General features: G+C 40.5%; 1 protein-coding gene across 1 annotated transcript in view; it reads right to left on the reverse strand.

Annotated features, from left to right (window-relative positions):
• tcaim (T cell activation inhibitor, mitochondrial) overlaps positions 1 to 23,371 on the reverse strand; it is a 35,765-nt gene that overhangs the window by 6,434 nt on the left and 5,960 nt on the right. The window contains exons 2-7 of the mRNA XM_069920983.1: positions 18,313 to 18,445; positions 18,004 to 18,154; positions 16,938 to 17,187; positions 7,565 to 7,687; positions 5,649 to 5,746; positions 1,007 to 1,098 (exon numbers count right to left, since the gene is read on the reverse strand). Coding sequence (XP_069777084.1) covers positions 1,007 to 1,098; positions 5,649 to 5,746; positions 7,565 to 7,687; positions 16,938 to 17,187; positions 18,004 to 18,154; positions 18,313 to 18,445 — 847 coding nt within the window. The remainder of the gene's footprint in view (positions 1 to 1,006; positions 1,099 to 5,648; positions 5,747 to 7,564; positions 7,688 to 16,937; positions 17,188 to 18,003; positions 18,155 to 18,312; positions 18,446 to 23,371) is intronic.

Consider the following 23,371-nt stretch of genomic DNA (forward strand, 5'->3'; position numbering starts at 1 on the left):
TTTGAAGATGACACTAACAATAGTTGGCCTCATCAGCCACAACGATGAATCGCACGACACAGAAGAGATGGAAAATCCTATGAAATGGTGCAAGAGTTACAACCTGAATGTGGTCAAGATGAAGGAGATTATCATTGTCTTCAGGACCAGGAACAACCACCCTCCACTACAGATCAACAACTCTGTAGTAGATGGAGTGGAGAGCACCAAGTTCCTTTGAGTTTACTTAACTAGTCACATATCGTGGACCTCAACATTTCCTCATTTGTTAGGAATGTGCAACAGCAACTTCTCTTCTTGAGAAGACGGAAACGGGCAAGACTACCAGCTTCCATGATGTCAACTTTCCATAGGAGCTCTAATGAGAGAGTTCTGGCCGGCTGCATAACAATGTAGCACGGTTGCTGCAGAGAAATGAATTGGAGAACAATCCACAGGACCATAAGAGTGGCAGAGAGGATCATTGGAGTTTAGTGGGGGGGGGGGGGGGGGGGGAGGGGGTTGGGGGGAGGAGTGGAGAGATTTAAATTAGAATCTAAGGGTTAACTCTTACATGGAAGGTGGTGGGTGTATACAATGGGCTGTTGGAGGAGGTAATGGAGTCAAGTACTACTGCAAAATTTAAGAAAATATTGGACGGATACATGTATAAGATAGATTTTAGAGGGATATGGGCCAAATGCAGGCAGGTGGGAGGGACACTTTGGTCAACTTGGGCAAGTTGGGCCCAAGGACCTGTATTCCATGCTGTATGGCTCTATCTATTAATTTATCTGAAGTCCTAATTACATGTGGTGTATAAATGGAAGTTGTTCCCCACACAGCAATGGGATGTATGGTCAGGTAATTTTTATTAACTAGCATTGCTGTGCAGCCTGTGATAAACCTTTCTTGTTACTCTCCATCTATGAAGTGAGCCCTGCTAGGCTAAACAATGATAAATATCAAAGTTAATTCACAATCTATTCTAAAATGATTGTTGCTGTTACTAATTCATTTGACTTACTTTTGCCCAGTGATGATGGACATCTACAGTTCCCAACATAATCTGCCCTGCAGCATTCATTCCAGAGTGTTCTGCAAAAATGATCGTACACCCTGTGCAGAAAACAGTCAAACCCAGAACATAGTGTAAGCAGCTTGATTCAATGATAGGTAATGCAGAAAATATAGCGCAGACATCCACTTTAAACTGGTTCGACCCTATTCAGGGTTATGGGCACTATGTCTCAGGAAGGGAGTCTAGCCTTTTAGGGGATGCAATGCAGTATCATTCTGTGGACTAGACCAATAGGTCAGATCTCACAATCTAGGTGTGTGGACTCTGTGCTTGGAAGCCGAAGGGCGAGGGAATTCGATCAAGATGTTTAATCTGATTTAAGGATTTGGTCTTGAGACAGGTGGTGTCAATAACAAGAGACACAACAACATTCAGGAAACAACAAATCTCCACACCAGTGAAAATCTGGAACTAGCCTCCAGCTCCCGCTGCACATTTTTCAGTTTCTCTGAAATCTGTCGACAGGGAGGTCAATGAAATTTTCAAGTCTGAGAGGGACAAATTCCAGGGATACCTGAGACTGTAGACACTGGAATCTAAGGCAAATACAATCTGCTAGAGGAACACAAAGGAGGGAGAAAAAGAATGGTCAACATTTTGAGTCGGAGGGTAGATAGGCTGTATGAGGACAGATGGGAGTGATGGAGGATGATGGTCATGTGGAGGCTGAGGCAGTTGATTGGCAAGAGGCAAACAAAGGGAGAGATGAAGCAAGATGAAGGGGGTCAGGTCACAGAAGATGTTGTATGGGGCGGAGTTGGAGATGGCTGAAGGAGGTGATAAGTGGAGACTAAAGCCCCTTTTTTATTGGCACCCTGTCCCAGGAATTAATTGGGAATTTATTGGCAAAGGAACATTGTCCGAATTCTGGCCTCAAATGACATCAAACAGCGTCATTTTATGCCAGGGATTAACCATCTCTACCCCTACTCATATCCCCAATGTTTGCTGACGCTGGCATGCTGATGAAGGGACAGCAGAAAATGACCCGTTTCCAGTCAAAGGTAGAAAACTCTGATCCCCTGGGATGAGTTGTGTTTAGTGGAAAAGTAATTTGTGTCCCAATTAAGGGTGGTCTAGTGGAAAAGGCACAAAGGGCTTTCTATCCTGGGACACTGCACAGCCATTTAACTGGGATGCCAGTGGAAAGGGGGCTAAAGGCTTCCAGTGCTGAAATCTGATTTTTCTAACTTAAGGTAACAAGTTCCCTCTCTTCTCCCCTCACTGTTGCCCCTTTCCCACCCAGCTCCCTATCCTTTCTCATCCTTCCCCTCTGGTTCCATGCTCCTCCCTCTCCCCAGATTTCACCAAAGGACCTCCCCCTCCAACTTTTTCAGTCCCATCTAATCCTATCATGTGGAGCAGACTCAATGGACCGATTGGTCTACTTCTGCTCCTATATCTTGTGATCTGTCCTCTGTCTCTCATATAGATTTGATTATATCACCATTATCACCTCTACTTACCAGATTGCTGCACTGATACACTTTGTCTCCACTTACCAATTCCCTCCAGGCATTTCCAACCCCACCTTGTACGATTCATCTTCCTTCACCTGACCCTGCCACCTCTCCCTTTAATGGGCACCTGCCAATCAATGGCCTGCTCCTCCACATCTGTCTGTTATCGTTCACCCCTCCCTGCTTCATCAACCCCTTCCTGGCTCCTGTCCAGCCCCTCCCACCATGTCCTCATTACACTGGCAATCTCCCCACTGTACTTTCAATCTTAATGAAGAGTTCTGACCTGAATCATCGACCATTCCTTTTCTCTCATCTACTTAGTTCCTCTGACAGGTTTTTTTTTTGCTTCAAAATTCCAGGGATAGTTAACTAAATCAAGTGAGTGCCGTTGAAATATAATTAAAAGGACAAAATAAGATTGAGAAGGACTGAGTTTGTCCTTTTGCCACTTAGAACATTTCAGAATTAACAAGGAGCATGTTCAGGACGTGGAGAAGGGAGCGACTAGTTTATGACACAGCTATAAATCAAAGCAAAGCCATTCAGATAGTTTATCTCCAAAGAGGAGGTTGAGCTTGGAAAAAATTAAAGCATCAGGGCAGTCAGATATATAATGAAAAGGGAGCCCTCAGCAGTTTACAGGGAAAGTAAAATATTTTGAAAAAACCAAAAAGACAAACATCAGTACAGTGTTTTTCACTTGCAATTTCCAGAGAAGCCTGATGGCTTCACTGTTAGTGCCAAGATTCATTCGTGCAGGAATCTGCAGTGTGACTGAAACACTTGGGGCTGTGCGCGGTACCGGGGCGGTGCGCGGTACCGGGGCGGTGCGCGGTACCGGGGCGGTGCGCGGTACCGGGGCGGTGCGCGGTACCGGGGCGGTGCGCGGTACCGGGGCGGTGCGCGGTACCGGGGCGGTGCGCGGTACCGGGGCTGTGCGCGGTACCGGGTGAGAGCAGTGGACTGAAGGCATGGATCTCATGGATTGAGAGAAACCAAGACCAGTCACTGGGACAAAAGCAGAAATACACAATGGCTTGGAAATGGTGACAGATTCTCTGCTGCCTGTCAATCAGAAAGCCCCTTGCTAGTGATTAGGATCTGTTTCTGACCAAGTCTGTGAGTGAGTTAAGTGCTACCTCCTTGCACTAATCCCAGGGATCTTTCTTTTGCCATGGCTTGCTGGTTCCACACTTGCCCCAACATAGCTCTTGTATGAACCTCTCCGATCAGTTTCCATCCTTACTGCAGCACAGAGGAGGTCCTTACAACCTAATATTACAGTAGGATCTTGTACATAACGAAGGCTTTCCACACTTCCTGACTGTACCATCCTCTCAGTAACAACCAGATCACACTCCCTTATCAATCATTTCCTCTGCTAATTCCCTTCACTCTCGCCCTCTGGTCACAAGCCTTCCTGCCACTGAAGACAGTTTCCTCATTTATTTTACCAAGATACTATATGATTTTGAACACTTCGATTGCATCTTGCTCTCTTGGCTCCCTTGTCAAAGCCACAGCTGTCATCCCAGGTGAGATGGTCTCCCCTCATCAATCTGCAGCTGACCTTACTGTCCTCCTTCAACTTTTATCCCCTCCTAACCAGCTGGCTGAAAATGCTCTGGTCCCCTTCCATCCCTACAGATCTCAGTCACAGTCAATAAACCTCCTGCCATGCCTGTACTGAGAGCCAGTGAGCACGTTCTCAGCATGAGGACAGACCTCTGGGCTTCAGTGAGTCCATGGATCTATTTTATAATGGCTTTCTTCAACTTCTATTATGAACAATTTCAAGACAAATATCAAAAAATATTGCTGGTTAAAGTTCAAGTTCTCCATAACAGTATTCAAATACCCGAGACTTACAGTGACATTTTCATAGAACACCAGACCCCAGGAGACCATTCATTCAGTCCACGGAGGTTGCGTGAAATATTTCTCCACTTAGTCCCACTCTGCTGATCCTTCCACTGCCCAACATACCTCTTTCACTGGACACAGGGCTCCCCTCAAACAGAGCTAGCAGCATGGTTAACTTGTACTGAAATGAGATCATGGCTGATCTGCAGCTCAGGTGGATAGGGTTGTAAAGAGAGCTTTTGGCATATTGGCCTTCATAAATCAAAGCATTGAGTATAGGAGTTGGGACATTATGTTAAAGTTGTATAAGACATTGGTGAGGCCAAATTTGGAGTATTGTGCGCAGCTTTGGTCACCTAATCACAGGAAAGATATCATTACGATAGAAAGAGTGCAAAGAAGATTTACTGGGATGTTGCCTGGACTTCAGGAACTGAGTTACAGAGAACAGTTAAACAGGCTAGGACTTTATTCCCTGGAGTGTAGAAGAATAAGGGGAGATTTAGGAGGAACTTCTTCACACAGAGAGTGGTGGGAGTGTTGAACGAGCTTCCAGCTGAAGTGGTGAATGCGGGCTCAATTTTAACATTTAAGAAAAATTTGGTCAATTTCAGGTTTGAGTCATCATTTTATTTTCAGGGTTTCTTGATTTCATTCCTGAGATGAGGGTCCTTGCTCACGACAACCCTGCCAGAGGAAATGAATTACCCAGGAGAGTTTGGCTCAGTTTTCAACAATCTTGCTCAAAAAAAAAATCAGAAAACTGGTTCCATCCTATCCTGAGATTTAAACAGTAATATTTCTGCTGATGTGCTGAGGGAGAGCCACTGTCAAATGCACAATCTTTTGGAGGAGTCATTAAATCAGGGCATTTCTGCCTTCACCTATGAACTGAAAGATCCCATCCACAATGCAAACAAAATTCTCCACAGAGTCCTGACCAAAACTGTTTGTGGGAACTTGCTGTCCAGAACATGACTGCTGTGTTTTCTGCACAACAGCGATCACATCACCACATTCATTGGCTTAATAACACCATAGAACTTGCTGAGGGTTTGAAAGGCCCACTGCAAGCAATCTGTCTTTCTTAAACATGTAAGAGGGGACTGGATTGAAACCTACAGTTCCGAAGCCAAAGTTACACCATACATAACTCATTGGAGGATGGTTTAACACATCGCATGCAGGGTAAAGTTAGTGACCAGGTTTTATTTGCAAGCTGTCAATCCATTGAGTGCAGGAGATTATAACTGAAGACGCACCTTTGATATTGTGCAAAATTGTGGAATTCTGCTGGGCAAAGCGGGCCAGGCTGTGCAGGTGGCTGCACCGATGAGCCACTCCCCAGCTCTTCCACCACCTAAACCAAGGGCAAAATCAGGATCAACTTACTGTGGCTGAGCTTCATGTGCTAAAACAATCAGAAGCATTCCCAAAACATGGTGAAACAAGAAAGTCTGCAGATGCCAAATCAAAGAGGTGGCAATGGGTACCAGCTATGCCTGCCTTTTTATTGACTGTGGAGCAATCCATGTTACAAGCCTACATAGGCAAAGCTCCTCAACATTCCACTGCTACATTGATTTCTACATTGGTGCTGCCCTTGTCAACTTTATCTACCTGCGGCCAACTCCGCCCCCCCACCCCCCAAACCTCAACTTCACTTGACGCAACTCTAAAAAAAACTCTCCCCTTTCTCAATCTCTCTGTCTCCACCTCAGCAGCTATATAACTCCCAGTTACCTTGACGAAATATCTTCACACTTTACTCTAAGGATTCTAGTAAAACACAATGCTGAAGAAGCCCAGCAGGTCAAACAGTGTACTTTATATAGCAAAGATACATAACCAAGGTTTTGGGCTTGATCCCTTCATCAAGGTAGGTCATTAACAAGATCCTCAGTAGAATCTTGGAGGTGGTGGGTTCTCCTGGGGCTGCTGCCCTTGTCTCTCTGGCTGATAGAGATCGTGGCACACACAAAGTAGTTGTGTGAACATTAACCCTGATTGGGCCAGATGAATCTATTCAGATACCAGATCAGTCACGACCCTGTTACTGATTTTACTGTAATTAGGTAAAAAGGGGAAGGCCTTTAAAGATGAGCTGAAACCCCTCAATAGCAGCACTAACCTGACAAAGATACTACCAGGCACAGGAGTTAAAACCTACACGCTTGGGTTTAATAAACGAGTAAGGTTTACTGTACACTGCTAAACACAGATTTATACAGCAACTTGCACTTAATAATGGCATGCAAGGCTACTGCCAACATTTTTCCATACCTTGATGAATGGCTCAAGCCCGAAACATTGATTATGTATCTTTACTACATAAAGTACACTGATCGGCTAAGTTTCTCCAGCATTGTGTTTTTATGGCAAAATATGCCATGGCATTTCACAAGAATGTTATCAAGCTAAAATACCCCCAGGGAAGTTGACCATCTGATTGGTGGAGTCACCTAAAAGAGGAAAGAGTGGTGTAGTGAAGGAGTTCTAAAGCTTGGAGTTGTGCTGGAAATCAAGTCTATAGAGGAGGGCAGGATTGGAGATGGGAAGAATTGCAGGGTTGAAGAAGGTTACAGAGAGATGGAGGGACAAGACTCAAGGAGGGATTTGAAAGTAATGATTGGAATTTACAATTTAAAATCAAGACACCAGGAACCACTGTATGCCAATGAGCACAGCAGATGATGGGTGAATGGGAACTGATGCGTTAGTTCACAGGAGCAGAGATTTGGGGTACATTGGAATAATCGAGCCTTGAAGTAACAAGAATACAGATGAGGTTTCAGCCAACAGAGCAGCTGAGGCTTGGCAGGAAGCGGGATCAGAGTATCAGTTTGTGGTTTAGTAGGACAATGAGAGTGCAAACAATCAGGCTCAGCCCCACATTTCAAATTTGTGAAAGGACTAACAGATTGCTTAGGGGGCATGCAATGCTATTACAATGCCAGCAACCTGGGCCTGGCACTTTCTCCTTGAGACTGCGTGTGTTTCCCTGGGTGCTCCAGGTTCTTCCTATGTTCCACTCCTACATTCCAAAGACAGGGGGGTAGTAAGGTTAATTGGATATGGAAGGGCCTATTACCATGCTGTGTCTCTAAATTAAAGTTACAAATTAACAGATTTAAAAACTTCCAAATGACACACATTTTCTCTGTTTCAGCATCCATACCTGATATCAGTTACCTCCAGTTGCTGACATAGTTCTGTTTTTAGGCGTTTAAGGTCCTCTCTTAGTGGCTGACTGACACTCAATCTCTCCAAAGCAACAGATTCATTTTTATTCAACCACAACCTGCAAAAGGAATGGAAGAATCAGTGTTACTGCTCCTTCAAGCCTCTCTGGTCTAAATGTACCAATTGTTGGCATTGGAGAATTTCCTAAATTTCAACATGTTGCCCAAGCATCACCACAGGGATTGAGGAAGGCAATCCCAGCTTCCCTCATTCTGTTACAGAGAGTTATCATGGAATTGCAGAATGCAGCCCTTTATGAGCCACCAAAGTTACCATGCAAGTACGGAGGTGCCGTGGGGTGGGGATTGGGGAGATAGTTGAAGTTTTCTGGGCTCTCTTTCAAAGCAGCAGACAGATCCAGCAATTAGGTAAGAAAGCAGATGCTGGGGTCGAGCATAATACAGGTCAAACTTCTTTAATCCAACAACATTGGGACCCAGTCATTGCTGGACCATGGAAAATGCCAGAAAATAGCTGTCAAAGGTGCAGTAGGTGTCTCGATCAGTCATTTTTTCAGAGCTAAAAGGATCAGTTATATCACAAATCAAATCACAGTTAGCTTAGGTGTTAGCCCAATGCATTTACAATGCCAGCGATCGGGACCACGGTTTGAATCCCACGTTATCTGTAAGGAGTTTGTATCAATGGTGGTACCAGACCACAGAGCGCCAAATTTAAGAGGTTCAACCTGTACAACAAATGTGCTGGAGAAACTCAGCAGGCCATACAGCACAGTACAGGCCCTTCAGCCCTTGATGTTGTGCCAACCCTATATATTACTACAAAAAAATCTAAACCCTCCTCCCCCATAACTCTCTATTTTTCTTTCATCCTTGTACCTGTCTAAGAATCTCTTAAATGCCCTAATGTTTCAGTCTCCACACTACCCCTGGCAAGACATTTCAGGCACCCACAACTCTGTGTAAAAAAACTTACCCTAATGTCTTCCCTAAACTTTCCTCCCTTCATTTTGTACACATGTTCTCTGCAACTCACACTCTGGGAAACATACGCTGGCTGTTCATCTTATCTATGCCTCTCAGAACCTTGTAGAACTCTATTAAGTCTCCTCTCATCCTTCTTTGCTCCGAAGAGAAAAGTCCCAGCTCTGTTAACCTTGCTTCGTAAGACATTTCCCAATCCAAGCAACATCCTGGTAAATCTCCTCTGCAGCCTCTCCATATCTTCCACATATTTTAAGTGTGGTCACACCAGAGATTTGTAGAGTTGAAACATGACCTTTTGATCTCAATCCCCTGACTAATGAAGCCCAGCATCCGACAGGCCTTCTTAACTATCCTATCAGCCTGTGCGACAACCATGAGAGATGTATGGATTTGGGACCCAAAGTCTCTCTGTTCCTCCACACTCTTAAGTATCCAACCAGTAAACCAGGGATTTGTAAACCTAGACAAAGATGGGAATCAGACTTAAATGCGATAATAGATGAGAAGAATTGGGCTGATTTATGTCAAGATTGTATGACTAATGCAATAAATGTAAGATATAGACAGGTACAATATAATTTTTTTACATCAATTATATCTCTCGCCACAAAAATTAAATAAATTGAAATCAGATTTATCAGATCAGTGTTTTAGATGTGGCGAAGAGGTGAGAACTTTTTTACATTCAACATTGTCTTGTGATAAAATAAGACACTTCTGACTGGAATTATGAATTTTTAAAAAACTAATTACAGGAGTCCAATTTCCAAAAAATCCAGAATTATTTTTATTGGGAAAAGACCCAAGTAGAATTTAATTAAATACCAGATAGAATTTGTTAAAATTGCATTAGCAGTGGCCAGAAAATGTATTGCAGTTGCTTGGAAATCTGACTCACACCTAAGTTTGGAACGACGGAATGGGGAAATACTCCCCTTGAGAAAATTACATATAATTTAAAGAAAAAATGATATTTTTACTTTATTAAAAAAAGGATTAAATTTTTAACTTTTTAGATTTCTAAATGTTCTTCTTAGCCTTTTAGACCTGTGTGGAACCCTATTAATGATGAAATAGATATGAATTTTAGACATCGGTTTTATTACTTTCAGCAGTTCATTCTCATTCTTATTCTTTTTCTTTCTTTTTTGCTACCTTCACACTGAATTCTATACATTTCTTTTTTCTTTTATCCTTTCTTGGGACTATGGGGGGAGTGGGAGGAAGGGGATGTTGGGGTATTATCATCATGTATTTGATATTGAATACATTATTACATCTACATTTTGAAATATATTTGAATGCACGTATGGTAAAAAAATTTAAATAAAATATTTTTAAAAGTATCCAACCATTAACCCTGTACTCAGTCTTCAGGTTTGAACTTCCAAAATAGTAATGGGTGATCTTTGTTATGGGCCTGGGCTCTTCAGTTAGATCCAGCACACGACAGCTAGGACCCAACCAAGTTTCATGGGCCTGACAGTTGACTTCTGGTCCTACTTCCTTGTGTTTACAGGCTGAAGGGACATTCTCCATTTCAAATCCCTGGTAAAACCCCTGGTGTCCAGCACCTATGGGGATTCGTAGATGCCGGATAAGTGAATTTGCTGGTTGCTTTAAATTATGCGTAGCGTGATTGGTGAACTAACCACTCAAGGTGCCAATTTTAAACCTTCATAATTTTTAGCTGTTTATTTTCTGCAAGGCTGTTAGTTGTTTGAATTCCAGATAAATGATTTTACTGTATATGTTTTCAGACTCAGCCATCAGTTTTTCAAGAACAGTTAAAACCAATATAAGAGAGAAAAGGCTTCATGCAGCATCTTTTTTTTTAAAATTTTTTTATTTTTCACACCATAAACCACATTGACCATGATACATACATTTTCCTTTTCAAATATATAGTGTCATTTTCTCCCCCTCCCTCCTCCCATCCCACCCTCCCTACCTCCCCCCCCATCCATTTAAAGTACAAAATCTAAGATACATTAAACCAGTCAAACAATGTTGTCATTCAATAAAAATAAACAAGAAATTCCACTGAGTCAATTCTTTTCATTTCCTTCTCCTTTCATTAATTTAGGTGGTGAATGTCCCCGGTATGTTTTCTCTATTGTGTTTCATGTATGGCTCCCATATTTGTTCAAATATTTCAATATTATTTCTTAAACTATATGTTATTTTTTCTAATGGAATACATTTATTCATTTCTATATACCATTGTTGTATTTTCAAATTATCTTCCAATTTCCAGGTTGACATAATACATTTTTTTGCTACGGCTAGAGCTATCTTAACAAATCTTTTTTGTGCACCTTCCAAATCAATTCCAAATTCTTTGTTTTTTATGTTACTTAGGAGGAAGATCTCTGAGTTTTTTGGTATATTGTTTTCTGTAATTTTATTTAATATCTGGTTTAGATCTTCCCAAAATTGTTCTACTTTCTCACATGTCCAGATTGCATGAATTGTTGTTCCCATTTCTTTTTTACAATGAAAACATCTGTCAGATACTGTTGGGTCCCATTTATTTAACTTTTGAGGTGTAATGTATAGCCTGTGTATCCAGTTATATTGTATCATACGTAACCTCGTATTTATTGTATTTCTCATAGTTCCTGAGCATAACTTCTCCCATGTTTCCTTCTTTATCTTTATGTTTAGATCTTGTTCCCATTTTTGTTTAGTTTTCCATTTGTTTCCTCATTCTCCTTTTCTTGTAGTTTAATATACATATTTGTTACAAATTTTTTGATTATCATTGTGTCTGTAGTCACATATTCAAAATTACTTCCCTCTGGTAACCTCAGACTGCTTCCCAATTTGTCCTTCAGGTAGGATTTCAGTTGGTAGTATGCCAACACTGTAACGTGAGTTATATTATATTTATCCTTCATTTGTTCAAAGGATTATAATTTATTTCCCGAAAAGCAATTTTCTATTCTTTTGATCCCTTTTTTCTCCCATTCTCTAAAGGAAAGGTAATCTATTGTAAAAGGGATTAGCTGATTTTGTGTCAGTATTAGTTTTGGTAGTTGGTAATTTGTTTTATTCCTTTCTACATGAATCTTCTTCCAAATATTGAGCAGATGATGTAATACTGAAGAATTCCTACGTTGTACCAATTTTTCATCCCATTTATATAATATATGTTCGGGTATCTTCTCCCCTATTTTACCTAGTTCTAATCTAGTCCAATCTGGCTTTTCCCTTGTTTGATAAAAATCTGATAGGTTTCTTAATTGTGCGACTCTATAATAATTTTTAAAGTTTGGCAGTTGTAAGCCTCCTTGTTTATACAATTCTGTTAATTTATCTAGTGCTATCCTTGGTTTCCCCCCTCCATAAGAATTTCCTTATTATTTTCTTTAACTCCTTGAAGAATTTCTCTGTCAAGTGTATTGGCAATGCCTGAAATAGGTATTGTATCCTTGAGAAAATGTTCATTTTAATACAGTTTATCCTTTCTATTAGTGTTAGTGGTAAGTCTTTCCAATGCTCTAGGTCGTCTTGTAATTTTTTTCATTAGTGGATAATAATTGAGTTTATATAGATGGCCGAGGTTTTTATTTATTTGTATACCTAAGTATTGCATTGCGTGCGTTTGCCATCTGAATGGTGATTCTTTCTTAAATTTTGAGAAATCCACATTATTCATTTGCATTCTTTGGCTTGGCTTCGCGGACGAAGATTTATGGAGGGGGTAAAAAGTCCACGTCAGCTGCAGGCTCGTTTGTGGCTGACAAGTCCGATGCGGGACAGGCAGACACGATTGCAGCGGTTGCAGGCATCACTTTTATTTGCGTTAATCTTGTACCCCGACACTTCTCCATATTCCTTCAATTTCTTATGTAATTCTTTTATTGATATTTCTGGTTCTGTTAAGTATACTATAACGTCATCTGCAAATAAACTGATTTTATATTCCTTGTCTTTTATTTTTATCCCTTTTATATTATTTTCTGTTCTTATCAGTTCTGCCAGTGGTTCTATGGCTAACGCGAACAATAAGGGTGATAGTGGGCATCCCTGCCTTGTAGATCTGCTTAAGTTAAATTGTTTTGATATATATCCATTTACTGTCACTTTCGCCAATGGCCCCTTATATAATGCTTTAATCCAATTAATATATTTCTTTGGTAAGCTGAATTTTTGTAGTACTTTGAATAAATAATTCCATTCTACTCTGTCAAAGGCCTTCTCTGTGTCTAAAGCAACCGCTACTGTTGGAGCTTTATTCCCTTCTACTGCATGAATTAAGTTAATAAATTTACAAATATTGTCTGTTGTTCGTCTTTTTTTAATAAATCCAGTTTGGTCTAGATTTACTATTTTTGGTACATAGTCAGCTCATCTGTTTGCTAATAGTTTAGCTATTATCTTATAATCTGTGTTAAGTAAAGATATTGGTCTATATGACGCTGGTGTGAGTGGATCTTTCCCTGTCTTTGGTATTACTGTAATTATTGCTGTTTTGCATGAATCTGGTAAGCTTTGTGTTTTATCAATCTGGTTGATTACTTCCAGGAGGGGAGGAATTAATAAATCTTTAAATGTTTTATAGAATTCTATTGGGAATCCATCCTCTCCTGGTGTTTTATTATTCGGTAGTTTTTTTATTATCTCTTGTATTTCTACTATTTCAAATGGTTCTGTTAATTTATTTTGTTCCTCTGTTTGTAGTTTCGGTAGTTCAATTTTAGTTAAAAATTCATCTATTTTGTCTTCTTTCCCTTCGTTTTCAGTTTGATATAATTGTTCGTAGAATTCTCTGAAGTTTTCATGAATCTCTGTTGGATTATATGTGATTTGCTTGTCTTTTTTCCTTGATGCCAATACCATTCTCTTAGTTTGTTCTGTCTTAAGCTGCCACGCTAGAATTTTGTGCGTTTTTTTCTCCTAGTTCATAATATTTCTTTTTGTCTTCATTATGTTCTTCTCCACCTTATATGTTTGTAGTGTTTCATATTTTATTTTTTTATCTGCCAATTCTCTTCTTTTAGTTGTGTCTTCCTTCATTGTCAATTCTTTTTCTATATTTGCTATTTCCCTTTCCAACTGCTCTGTTTCCTGATTGTAGTCCTTCTTCATCTTGGTTACATAACTTATTATTTGCCCTCTGATGAACGCTTTCATTGCGTCCCATAGTATAAACTTATCTTTCACTGATTCCGTATTTATTTCAAAGTACATTTTAATTTGTCGTTCAATTAATTCTCTAAAATCCTGCCTTTTAAGTAGCATGGAGTTTAATCTCCATCTATACATTCTTGGAGGGATGTCCTCTAACTCTATTGTCAATATCAAGGGTGAATGGTCCGATAATATTCTAGCTTTATATTCTGTTTTTCCTTACTCTATCTTGCATACGAGCTGATAACAAAAATAGGTCTATTCTTGAGTATGTTTTATGTCTACCCGAATAATATGAATATTCCTTTTCCTTTGGGTGTTGTTTCCTCCATCGATCCAAAAGTTGCATTTCTTCCATCGATTTAATTATAAATTTGGTTACTTTGTTCTTTCTGTTAATTTTTTTCCCAGTTTTGTCCATATTTGAATCCAAATTAAGGTTGAAATCCCCTCCTATTAATATGTTCCTTTGCGTATCTGCTATCTTCAAAAAAATATCTTGCATAAACTTTTGATCTTCTTCTACATTGAGTAGATTCCAAAACTCCAAATATATCTGACATTTTATCATTACATATCTCCCTGCTGGATCTATTATTTCCTCTTTCTATTTTAATTGGTACATTTTTACTGATTAATATAGCTACTCCTCTTGCTTTTGAATTATACGACGCTGGTGTTACATGTCCTACCCAATCTCTCTTTAAATTCTTGTGCTCCAATTCAGTTAAATGTGTTTCTTGCACAAATGCTATATCAATTTTTTCTTTTTTCAGTAAATTTAGCAGTTTCTTCCTTTTGATTTGGTTATGTATTCCGTTAATATTTAAAGTCATATAGTTCAGCGTAGCCGTTTCATACTTTGTTTATCTTCCCTTTCCGTTTCTCCATCATCACCTTTCCTTCTTATCCATTTCTGCTTTCTTGTTTTGAACACTTTATAAGACAACATTTCTAAAACATCAAACATTTTCCTTATTCTCCTATTTAAAACTTCTTTAACCCCATTCTCCCTTCCCCTCCCCCTCCTGAGTTGCCCTTTATCCCTTGTCGGATTTGGATTTGCGAATTCACTCGCAAACGTCAACTGATTTTGCAGTGACCGTAACTCCTCCCCACCCAGCCCCCCCCAGAAAAGATTTCAATTTTCATATGTAACAAAGGTCACTCTTTTAATTCCCTCCTTATTCCCTCTATTCCCTTTCCTTCCCTTATTAATTCTTATCTATACTCTATATATTTTCCTCTAAATACGGATACATTCATGTATACATACATGTATACATATGTGTGTATATATACACACACACACATATACCCATATACACACATACATATAGTTCGTGGTCATTTTTACTCTCATTACGTCTTCATCTCTCTGCTTGTTTTGTAGTTGTTCTGCAAATTTTCGTGCTTCCTCTGGATCCGAGAATAGTCTGTTTTGTTGCCCTGGAATAACTATTTTAAGTACCGCTGGGTACTTTAACATAAATTTATATCCTTTTTTCCATAAGATCGTTTTTGCTGTATTGAACTCCTTCCTCTTCTTCAGGAGTTCAAAACTTATGTCTGGATAGAAAAAAATTTTTTGACCTTTGTATTCCAGTGGCTTTTCGTCTTCTCTTATTTTCTTCATTGCTTTCTCCAATATATTTTCTCTTGTTGTATATCTTAAGAATTTTACTAAAATGGATCTTGGTTTTTGCTGCGGTTGTGGTTTTGGGGCTAATGTTCTATGTGCCCTCTCTATTTCCATTTCTTCCTGTAATTCTGGTCTTCCTAGGACCCTGGGGATCCAATCTTTTATAAATTCTCTCATATTCTTGCCTTCTTCATCTTCCTTAAGGCCCACTATCTTTATATTATTTCTTCTATTATAGTTTTCCATTATATCTATCTTCTGAGCTAACAGCTCATGTGCCTCTTTAACTTTTTTATTAGATTCTTCTAATTTCTCTTTTAAGTCCTCTACTTCCATTTCTACGGTTATTTCTCGTTCTTCCACATTTTCCACTCTTTTTCCTATCTCTGATATGACCATTTCTTTTTATTCATTTTTTCTTCTGCATTCTTAATTCTTCTTTTAATCTCATTAAATTCTTGTAATTGCCATTCTTTCACTGATTCCATATATTCTTTAAAAAAAGATATATCTATTGTCTTGCCTTTCTCTTCTTCCATTTCTTTCTGTTCTTCTTCTTCCTCTGGGTTGATCATCTGTTGTTTCCTTGTTTTCTTTTTACCCTCTTCTTTCTTGTTGTCGTTATTGTCTGTGTTCTGCACCTGTTGCTATGTTGCAGGTGCCTCTCTCAGCTGTGGAGATCGACTCCGCAGCTGTTCCCCCCTCCCGTCAGTGTGTTTTTTTTCATGCGCATCGCACATGCGCGCTTGGGCACTTTTACTCGGCTCTGTGAGCCATTTTTGTAGTCCCGAGCCCGGGACTTCCACTGACCTGAGGGAGCGGGCTTGTCTCTCCGCAGCGGGCCTCCTCGGACAGGTAAGGCCTTCACCTTCTTCTTCCGACGTTCTTTCTTCTTCTCTTCTTCCCGTTGTTTTCGACTTTTCTCTCTTCGCTGCCATTTTCTTCTCACCTTTATTTTTACTTTGTTTTAAATTTTAATCTTGTACCTTTGTGTTTTGTGCGTTTTTTTAAAACTTTTCGGGAGAGGGCTGGAATTCCCTGATCGGCCACTACTCCATCACGTGACTCTTCTTGGCTTCATGCAGCATCTGACAACATTAGAATATCCCCAAGTTCTTTCATGGTCAGTACTGTACAGATGCTGCAGCCAATTTGTACACAGCCCATTCAATAGTTACAGCATCCATGGAAAGTAAAAGGCCATCAACCTTATAGGCCTGAGTCCTTCTTCAGGCCTGGAACAAAAATGACTGTCATTTGCTTTCCATGGACACTGTGTGATCTGCTGAGTTTCTCCAGCATTTTGTGTACTCCCCAATATCTGCAGATTTTCTTATTTACCAGCGCTGTGAATTGCAGGATGAGGAGCATAAAAATACCTTGGAATCTTTTGCTTCCTCTTGAGAGACAGGCAGAGCATCAGTTTTATCCTTGTCCCTCAACACCGGCTCTAAGGTGAGCTACAGTGGGACTTCAATGGAAACATTTGACCCACAAGCAAGGAGCCTGCATACCAATATTGGAACTACACCCCACCAGGCTAATATTCACAAATGTCACACATTACAAAGGGGTGTTCATACCTTAGTGTAGGTTCCAGCTGGTGAGCACAGTCCAGCTCTTCCTCTGGGTCCCTGAATCCCGTAAAGGCGTAATATGTCTTATCCCATCGGATGGGTCGACTGAGTGGAATGTTCCTATTTTGATGAGGCAAGTCCGTAGCATGTTTTGAGTCCTGGACATGGTCAGTGGATAAATTGCAGGATTTCAAGATGTTTACAACTGTACTGAGGAGATCCTGGGTCTGAAGGGTGACACTAACAGCTCGAAACCCTGAAATAAGCCAGTTGTTTTAGGTTAAACAAAATAATTGTTTATCAGTCCCATCACCTATCTAAACCTAAATGCAAAGCGAAATGACAGAATCTTACAGCACAGGAGGTGGCCATTCAGCCCACTGATACTATATTGTTTATTTACACAAACTCTCTCATTGGATCCATTCACCCTGTTCGGAGTTTCTGGATGAGGTCTTAAATCAACCAACTCCTGATTCACAAGTGAGGCACGCAACAGTGAGCACAGGTTTAAAATCTTTGTTCCGTGATGAGGATGGATTGGAACGTTGAGTCTGTTCATCCAGGAGTGGTGAATATTAGGAGAGGATTTGAAATAGATTTTAAAAATTATGAGAGATATAGGTAGGGTAGATTGCAGAAAATGCTTCTTTTCAGATGTATATAAATCTGAAGATATAGGTTTAGGTTATTGGGAAGAGATTTAGAGGATATCTATGGAGGACCTTCCTCACCCAGAGTGTGGTGAGTGCCTGGAATGTGTTTGAAGCAGGGTAGCTGACAACACTCAAGAAGTTTCTGGATGAGAACCTGAATCACTAAGTCATAGAAGAGCAAGTACTGGTTGATGCACTTAATACTGAAGGGTGTCCACTCATCAGTTTAGAAGTTGGGCCAATTGGCCTGTTTCCATGTTATATGACTCTATAATTCTTTGTTTATCGTGGTAAGCAATGAAATTCAGGTCTGAACATTTACAGTGGGCTTCACATACCCAAACAATTATGAAAAAGGCTTAAGGACGAGCAAGTTGCAGTAACCACTCTGTCAGGGTATCCTGCTAAAGACATACCTGAAGTATTTGCACACTGAGTAACACTTGCATTGCCTGCTGTCTCTCTGACATAGAATGTGAGCTGGGTAGCTTGAAGAGCTCTGTGCCCAGGTCGCTGCAGGCATTCCAAATGATAATTTAACTTCTTGAGAGAATTTTCATTCACTTCCTGCATGAGAAACACATTTTCTTACAGTTTGCAGAAACACTATATCTACCTCAAAGGATATTATTGACAGTAGAAACTGTCTCATTAACCTCATTTCGGGTTCTGATAAACCTCTCAACCCTCTCCAAAGCATTTATTTCTCAAGCATTGGCACTTACCCTTTCTGTTGGATGTTGGCCAAAGAAATCTGGGTGTACAGCAAGGTAGAATGGCCTCAGTGCATTCATGGCATCAGTAACCATAAAGGTTCTCACACAGCGGACATGCTGATCGCCTTTTCCACTACAAAGCCTGGTGAAAAAATGGAAATCGTGGTCATTCGTGGATTTTACATTTTTTAAGCAATCTGTTCCTAATTAAACCTGCAGAGCATTTTGAAGAAATATGAAGAGTTTCTACAATCAACCTTGATGTTGAAGTGTAAAAATTGCTGACAAAACTGCTTTTTTTTGTTTTTCAGGATCTGGGCATTGCTGGGCAAACTCAGCATTTATTGCCCATCCCTAACTGTGTTTAAAAAAGTAGAGATGCATTGAACTGCTGCAGTTCTCGGTGGTAACATTCCCAGAGACAAGTGTGCACATTAAGCCACAAAATTAAAAAAAGCAAACAGATCTCCAATACTGGTAATCACAGGGTACGAATCTTCAGAAGTACATTTTCAAAGCATACAAGAGTATACACAGCTTGAGGTAAACTGAATGAAACCCAGGATCAGATCAGTTATAAAAGTTAAATTCAAATCAATAATCTGGAATGCAGTAATGAAGACCATTAAAAAAAACTTTCAGAATCACGATTTATTGTCATGAATAAGTCTTTAAATTCATTGTTTTGTAGCAGCATCAGAATGCAAACATACATATTATAACCATCTTAAGACCTTACCAAAAAAAAAATCAATAACAGTGCACGAAAAGTCAGGCAGTCTCTTTGGTTCATTGATTATTCAGGAATCTGATAGCAGCAGGAAGAAGGTGTCCTTGTGCAGCTGAGTGCTCATCTTTAAGCTCCTGTACCTTTTTCCTGATGATAGCAGAGTGAAGAGGGCATGACCTGGGTGGTGGGGACCTTTGAAGATAGAGGCTGCTTTTTTAAGACACCGCCTCATGTAGATGTCCTTGATGGAGTGAAGTCTGGTGCCTGTGATGTCGCAGACCAAGTTAACAACCCTCTGGAGTTTATTCTTGTCCTGGGAGTTGGCGTCTCCGTACCAGGCAATGATGCAACCAACCAGAACATCCATAGAAGTTTACGAGAGTCTTCAGCAACATACCAAACCTCCTCAGACACCTCACAAGTTGCTGGCGAGCCTTCTTTGTGATTACATCAACGTGGAGGCTCCAGGACAGATCTTCAAAGATGTTGACACCCAGGAATTTGAAGTTCTTGACCCTCTCCACTAATAAGCCATTGATGAGGAATGAGTCATGCTCCCCTGACTTCTTCTTGAAATCCACAATCATCTCCTTGGTTTTGCTGTTGTTGAGTGTAAGGCTGTTATCATTACACCATTCAACAAGATTTGAATGTCATATCAAATCCCCCCCTCATCCTCACCTACCACCCCACCGACCTCTGCATCCAACCAATCATCTGCCAGAATTTCTGGCACTTACTAGAGCAGGGGTCTCAAACTCAATTTACCCAGGGGCCGTTGGAGGTAGAGTCTGGGTGAGGCTGGGCCGCATCAGATTTTCCACAAGAAAAGCTGTTACAAAAACATTCCAATGTTATCAAATGTCTTTATTTTTATTTTTTAAACACAAAATAAGATGAAAAAAATAAATAAATTAACAATTCATAAGAAAAAAAATTCAATCAGGAATAAATAAATAAAATGAAAATAATAATAATGAAAATAATAATAATACAGCAGATATAGAAGACTGAAGAAACCACATATAGTTGCTGACTGGAGAAATGTAATTATTATTATTCAGATTCAAATGTCTGTATTAACAGTTCTTTAACCTTTAACTTTCTGAACATGAATGGAACATTGAACATAAACTGTTATGAACATGTCTTCTTCTCCCTACTTCTTACTGCTAGAGATCTGGCAGCGCTTCCTCTCGCATAGCCGAGCCACATTTGGCTTAAGGGAGGAGGCAGTTGAGACCTTCAGTAGGGCTTGAAGATGCTCGTCAGTAAGTCTGGACCTGTACTTGGACTTATTGAAGTTCAACGTAGAGAAGAGCTTTTTGCACAAGTATGTGCTCCCAAAAAGACACATGGTCCGCTTGAACATTCGGGAAACCTCAGGGAAGCTGGGGGCAATTCTCTCAAAAATTTCCCAAGCTTGTCTGCTTTTCCACTCACCTCCCTGAACTTGGTTTTGAGTTCAGAGTTGCACTGCAGGTCAATGAGCTCCATTTGAAGCACAGGAGGGGCATCTTGCACATCAAAGGAGAAGGGGTCCGCAAAAATTTGAAATGTGGCTCTGTGCATCTTGAAGTCTGCAAATCTGTGATTAAATTCCTCCTGTAGCTTCAAAATGACATCCACATACTTCTCACCACTGAATGGTGTGCCTGAATCCACGAGTGCCTTGCATGCTGGGAAATGGCAAAGGTTTGTCTGAGAAAGCTGGGCTTTCCATAACATAAGTTTCGCAGAGAATGCTCTCACGTTGTCATAGGCAACACTGACAAGTTGCCCCTGGCCTTGTAACTTCTTGTTCAGTACATTAAGCTCATGTGTAATATCAACAAGAAAAGCTAAGTCCATGAGCCATTTGGGATCACTTAGCACGGGAACAGCAACCTCATCTTTCTCCACGAAGGCTTTCACTTCCGCTCTCAACTCAAAAAACCTCTTCAATATGTTTCCTCTGCTGAGCCAACTGTCACATTTGTGGCCCGAAATGTGAAGTTAATAAAACATTAAACACAAGTTTTATCAGGTAAAGTTCTCAGCGGCTTTTTATTCTCCCGTTTCCTTTGTTCTCCTGCTTGTGTTCTTATCTCTCTCTCATACCACGTGACTTCCGGTACATCTCATACATATTCATTATCATGACATCCCTCCTTTAATCAGAAATAAACTTTACCTTCACTTACCAATATCACTCGGAAACATACAAACATCGTAACTAATGGTAATACTATAACTCAACTACATAAAATTTACTTCCTACAGCACTCATACATGCACTTTATGATATAAGATTAAATACTGTCCCAAAGTTCTTATCAAAACTATGGCACAAAGTCTTCGTATCGTTTGGGCGATTTCCGGCTTCGTTTCGGCCTGCCTGCGATATTGTCATCGCTTCTCGGTTTTTCACTCTCGGCGTCGGAAATACTGCTCGCCTCGGCTTCTGGCGCTCTAGTCACTTCATCAGGAGTGCTGGTAACTGCCTCTGGAACTTCATCAGATCTCTCAGTTTCAACATCTCGTATTGGCCTTTCAACCTCTTCACTCGATATATCTCTGGACTGGTGCCTTTTTACACCTGATACATTTCTCTTATACAGGACTCCAGTCGGAGACTTGACTGTCACCATACTGCCACTTCTGGATACAACAGTATAGGGTTGATGGTAATAAGGTGTGTCTAGCTTACCACCAGTTTCATGCCTCACTAGAACATTATCTCCTGGCATGATGTCTGAGTACTTGTCTCCACGTTTCGAATCTGTGTACAGCTTTGCTGCACCTTTCTTTTCAGCATCGTAGTCCCTCATCTCCTGGTCATCTCGGATTTCCTTTATTTCTGGCATTTTTGTGCGGATTTTTCTCCCAAAAAATGCTTCTGCAGGACTTTTTCCAGTGGTTGCATGAGGCGTTGCTCGATAGACAGCCATATAAGATAGCAATGCTTCTCGCCAATTTTGTCCTTCTGCGTGTGCAATCCTCAATTGTTTTTCAATGGATTGATTTTGTCTCTCTACTTCTCCGTTGGCTTGCGGCCATTTCAGAGTTACTTTATGATGGTGGATACCTGTGGTCCTCATGTATTCCGCAAATGTCTCTGAAATGAATTGTGGACTATTGTCAGAGTATAATGTAACAGGTAATCCATATCTTGCGAATATCTCTGCTAATGCTTGTATTGTTTTTTCAGTGGTTGTGGACTTCAACACCACGTACTCATAGTATCTGCTGTAGTAATCTATCACTACCATAATTGATTCACTCGTCGGTAAAGGTCCAAGGAAATCAACAGCTACATTGATCCATGGTCCTGTCGGGAGTTGCATATTCTGGATCGGTTCTGGCGGATTACTCCTACTTGTGATTTGACATCTGTGACAAGTTTTAACAAATTTCTCTGCATCCTTATCACAACCTGGCCACCATACCTTGGTCCTGAGGTTTTGCTTGGTACCAACAATACCTAGGTGTCCTTCATGCGCTAAGGATACGATCTTCGGTCTCAATCTTTGCGGTATCACCAATCTGCAACCTCTTAATACACACTGTCCAATGCAACAAAGTTCATCTCTAATGGGAATGTAAGCCTTGTGAGTACACTTGTCCCATTGTCCACTCTGTATGCATTCTCTTACTTCCATGAGTTCTGGATCACGTTCGGATTCTCTCTCGACTTCCTTCGTAGTCACAGCTTTCGGTGTCGACTGAATAGCTACGAAGCGTACAAAGCTCTCTGTTTCTGTTCCCAATTCTGACTTGGATTGTGGACATCCATCCTTCACCAATCTGGACAGCGGATCTGCAATGTTTGTTTTCCCTGCAATGTGGATTACTTTATATTTGTAGGGTGGTAGTCTGAGTACCCATCTCTCTATTCTGGCACATGGTTTGGATCTAGGTGCATAGATCACCTCCAATGGCTTATGATCTGTGATGAGTTCAAATTCAATGCCGTATAAATATGCATGGAACCTCTCACAGGCCCATACAAGTCTGAGTGCTTCTTTCTCTGTCTGAGAGTATCTTCTTTCCACATCTGATAACGATCTGCTGGCATAGGCAATGATTCTTGGTCCCCCATCATGCATCTGGACAAACACGGCTCCTAAACCAACCGGGCTGGCATCCGCCATGACTTTGGTTGATGCCGCCGGATCGTAATATCCAAGAGTTTTTGCATCTGTCAGGCTTTGCTTCAGCGCTGTGAACGCTTTCTTCTGCTCAGATCCAAAATGAAATGGTACACCTTTCCTGGTAGTTTCCTTAGTGGTTCTGCCACTGTAGCGAAATTAGGAATGAACTTTGCACAAAAATTGACCAATCCCAGGAAACTCCTCA

Source organism: Narcine bancroftii, chromosome 2, assembly GCF_036971445.1.
Source record: "Narcine bancroftii isolate sNarBan1 chromosome 2, sNarBan1.hap1, whole genome shotgun sequence".
Taxonomy (NCBI): domain Eukaryota; kingdom Metazoa; phylum Chordata; class Chondrichthyes; order Torpediniformes; family Narcinidae; genus Narcine; species Narcine bancroftii.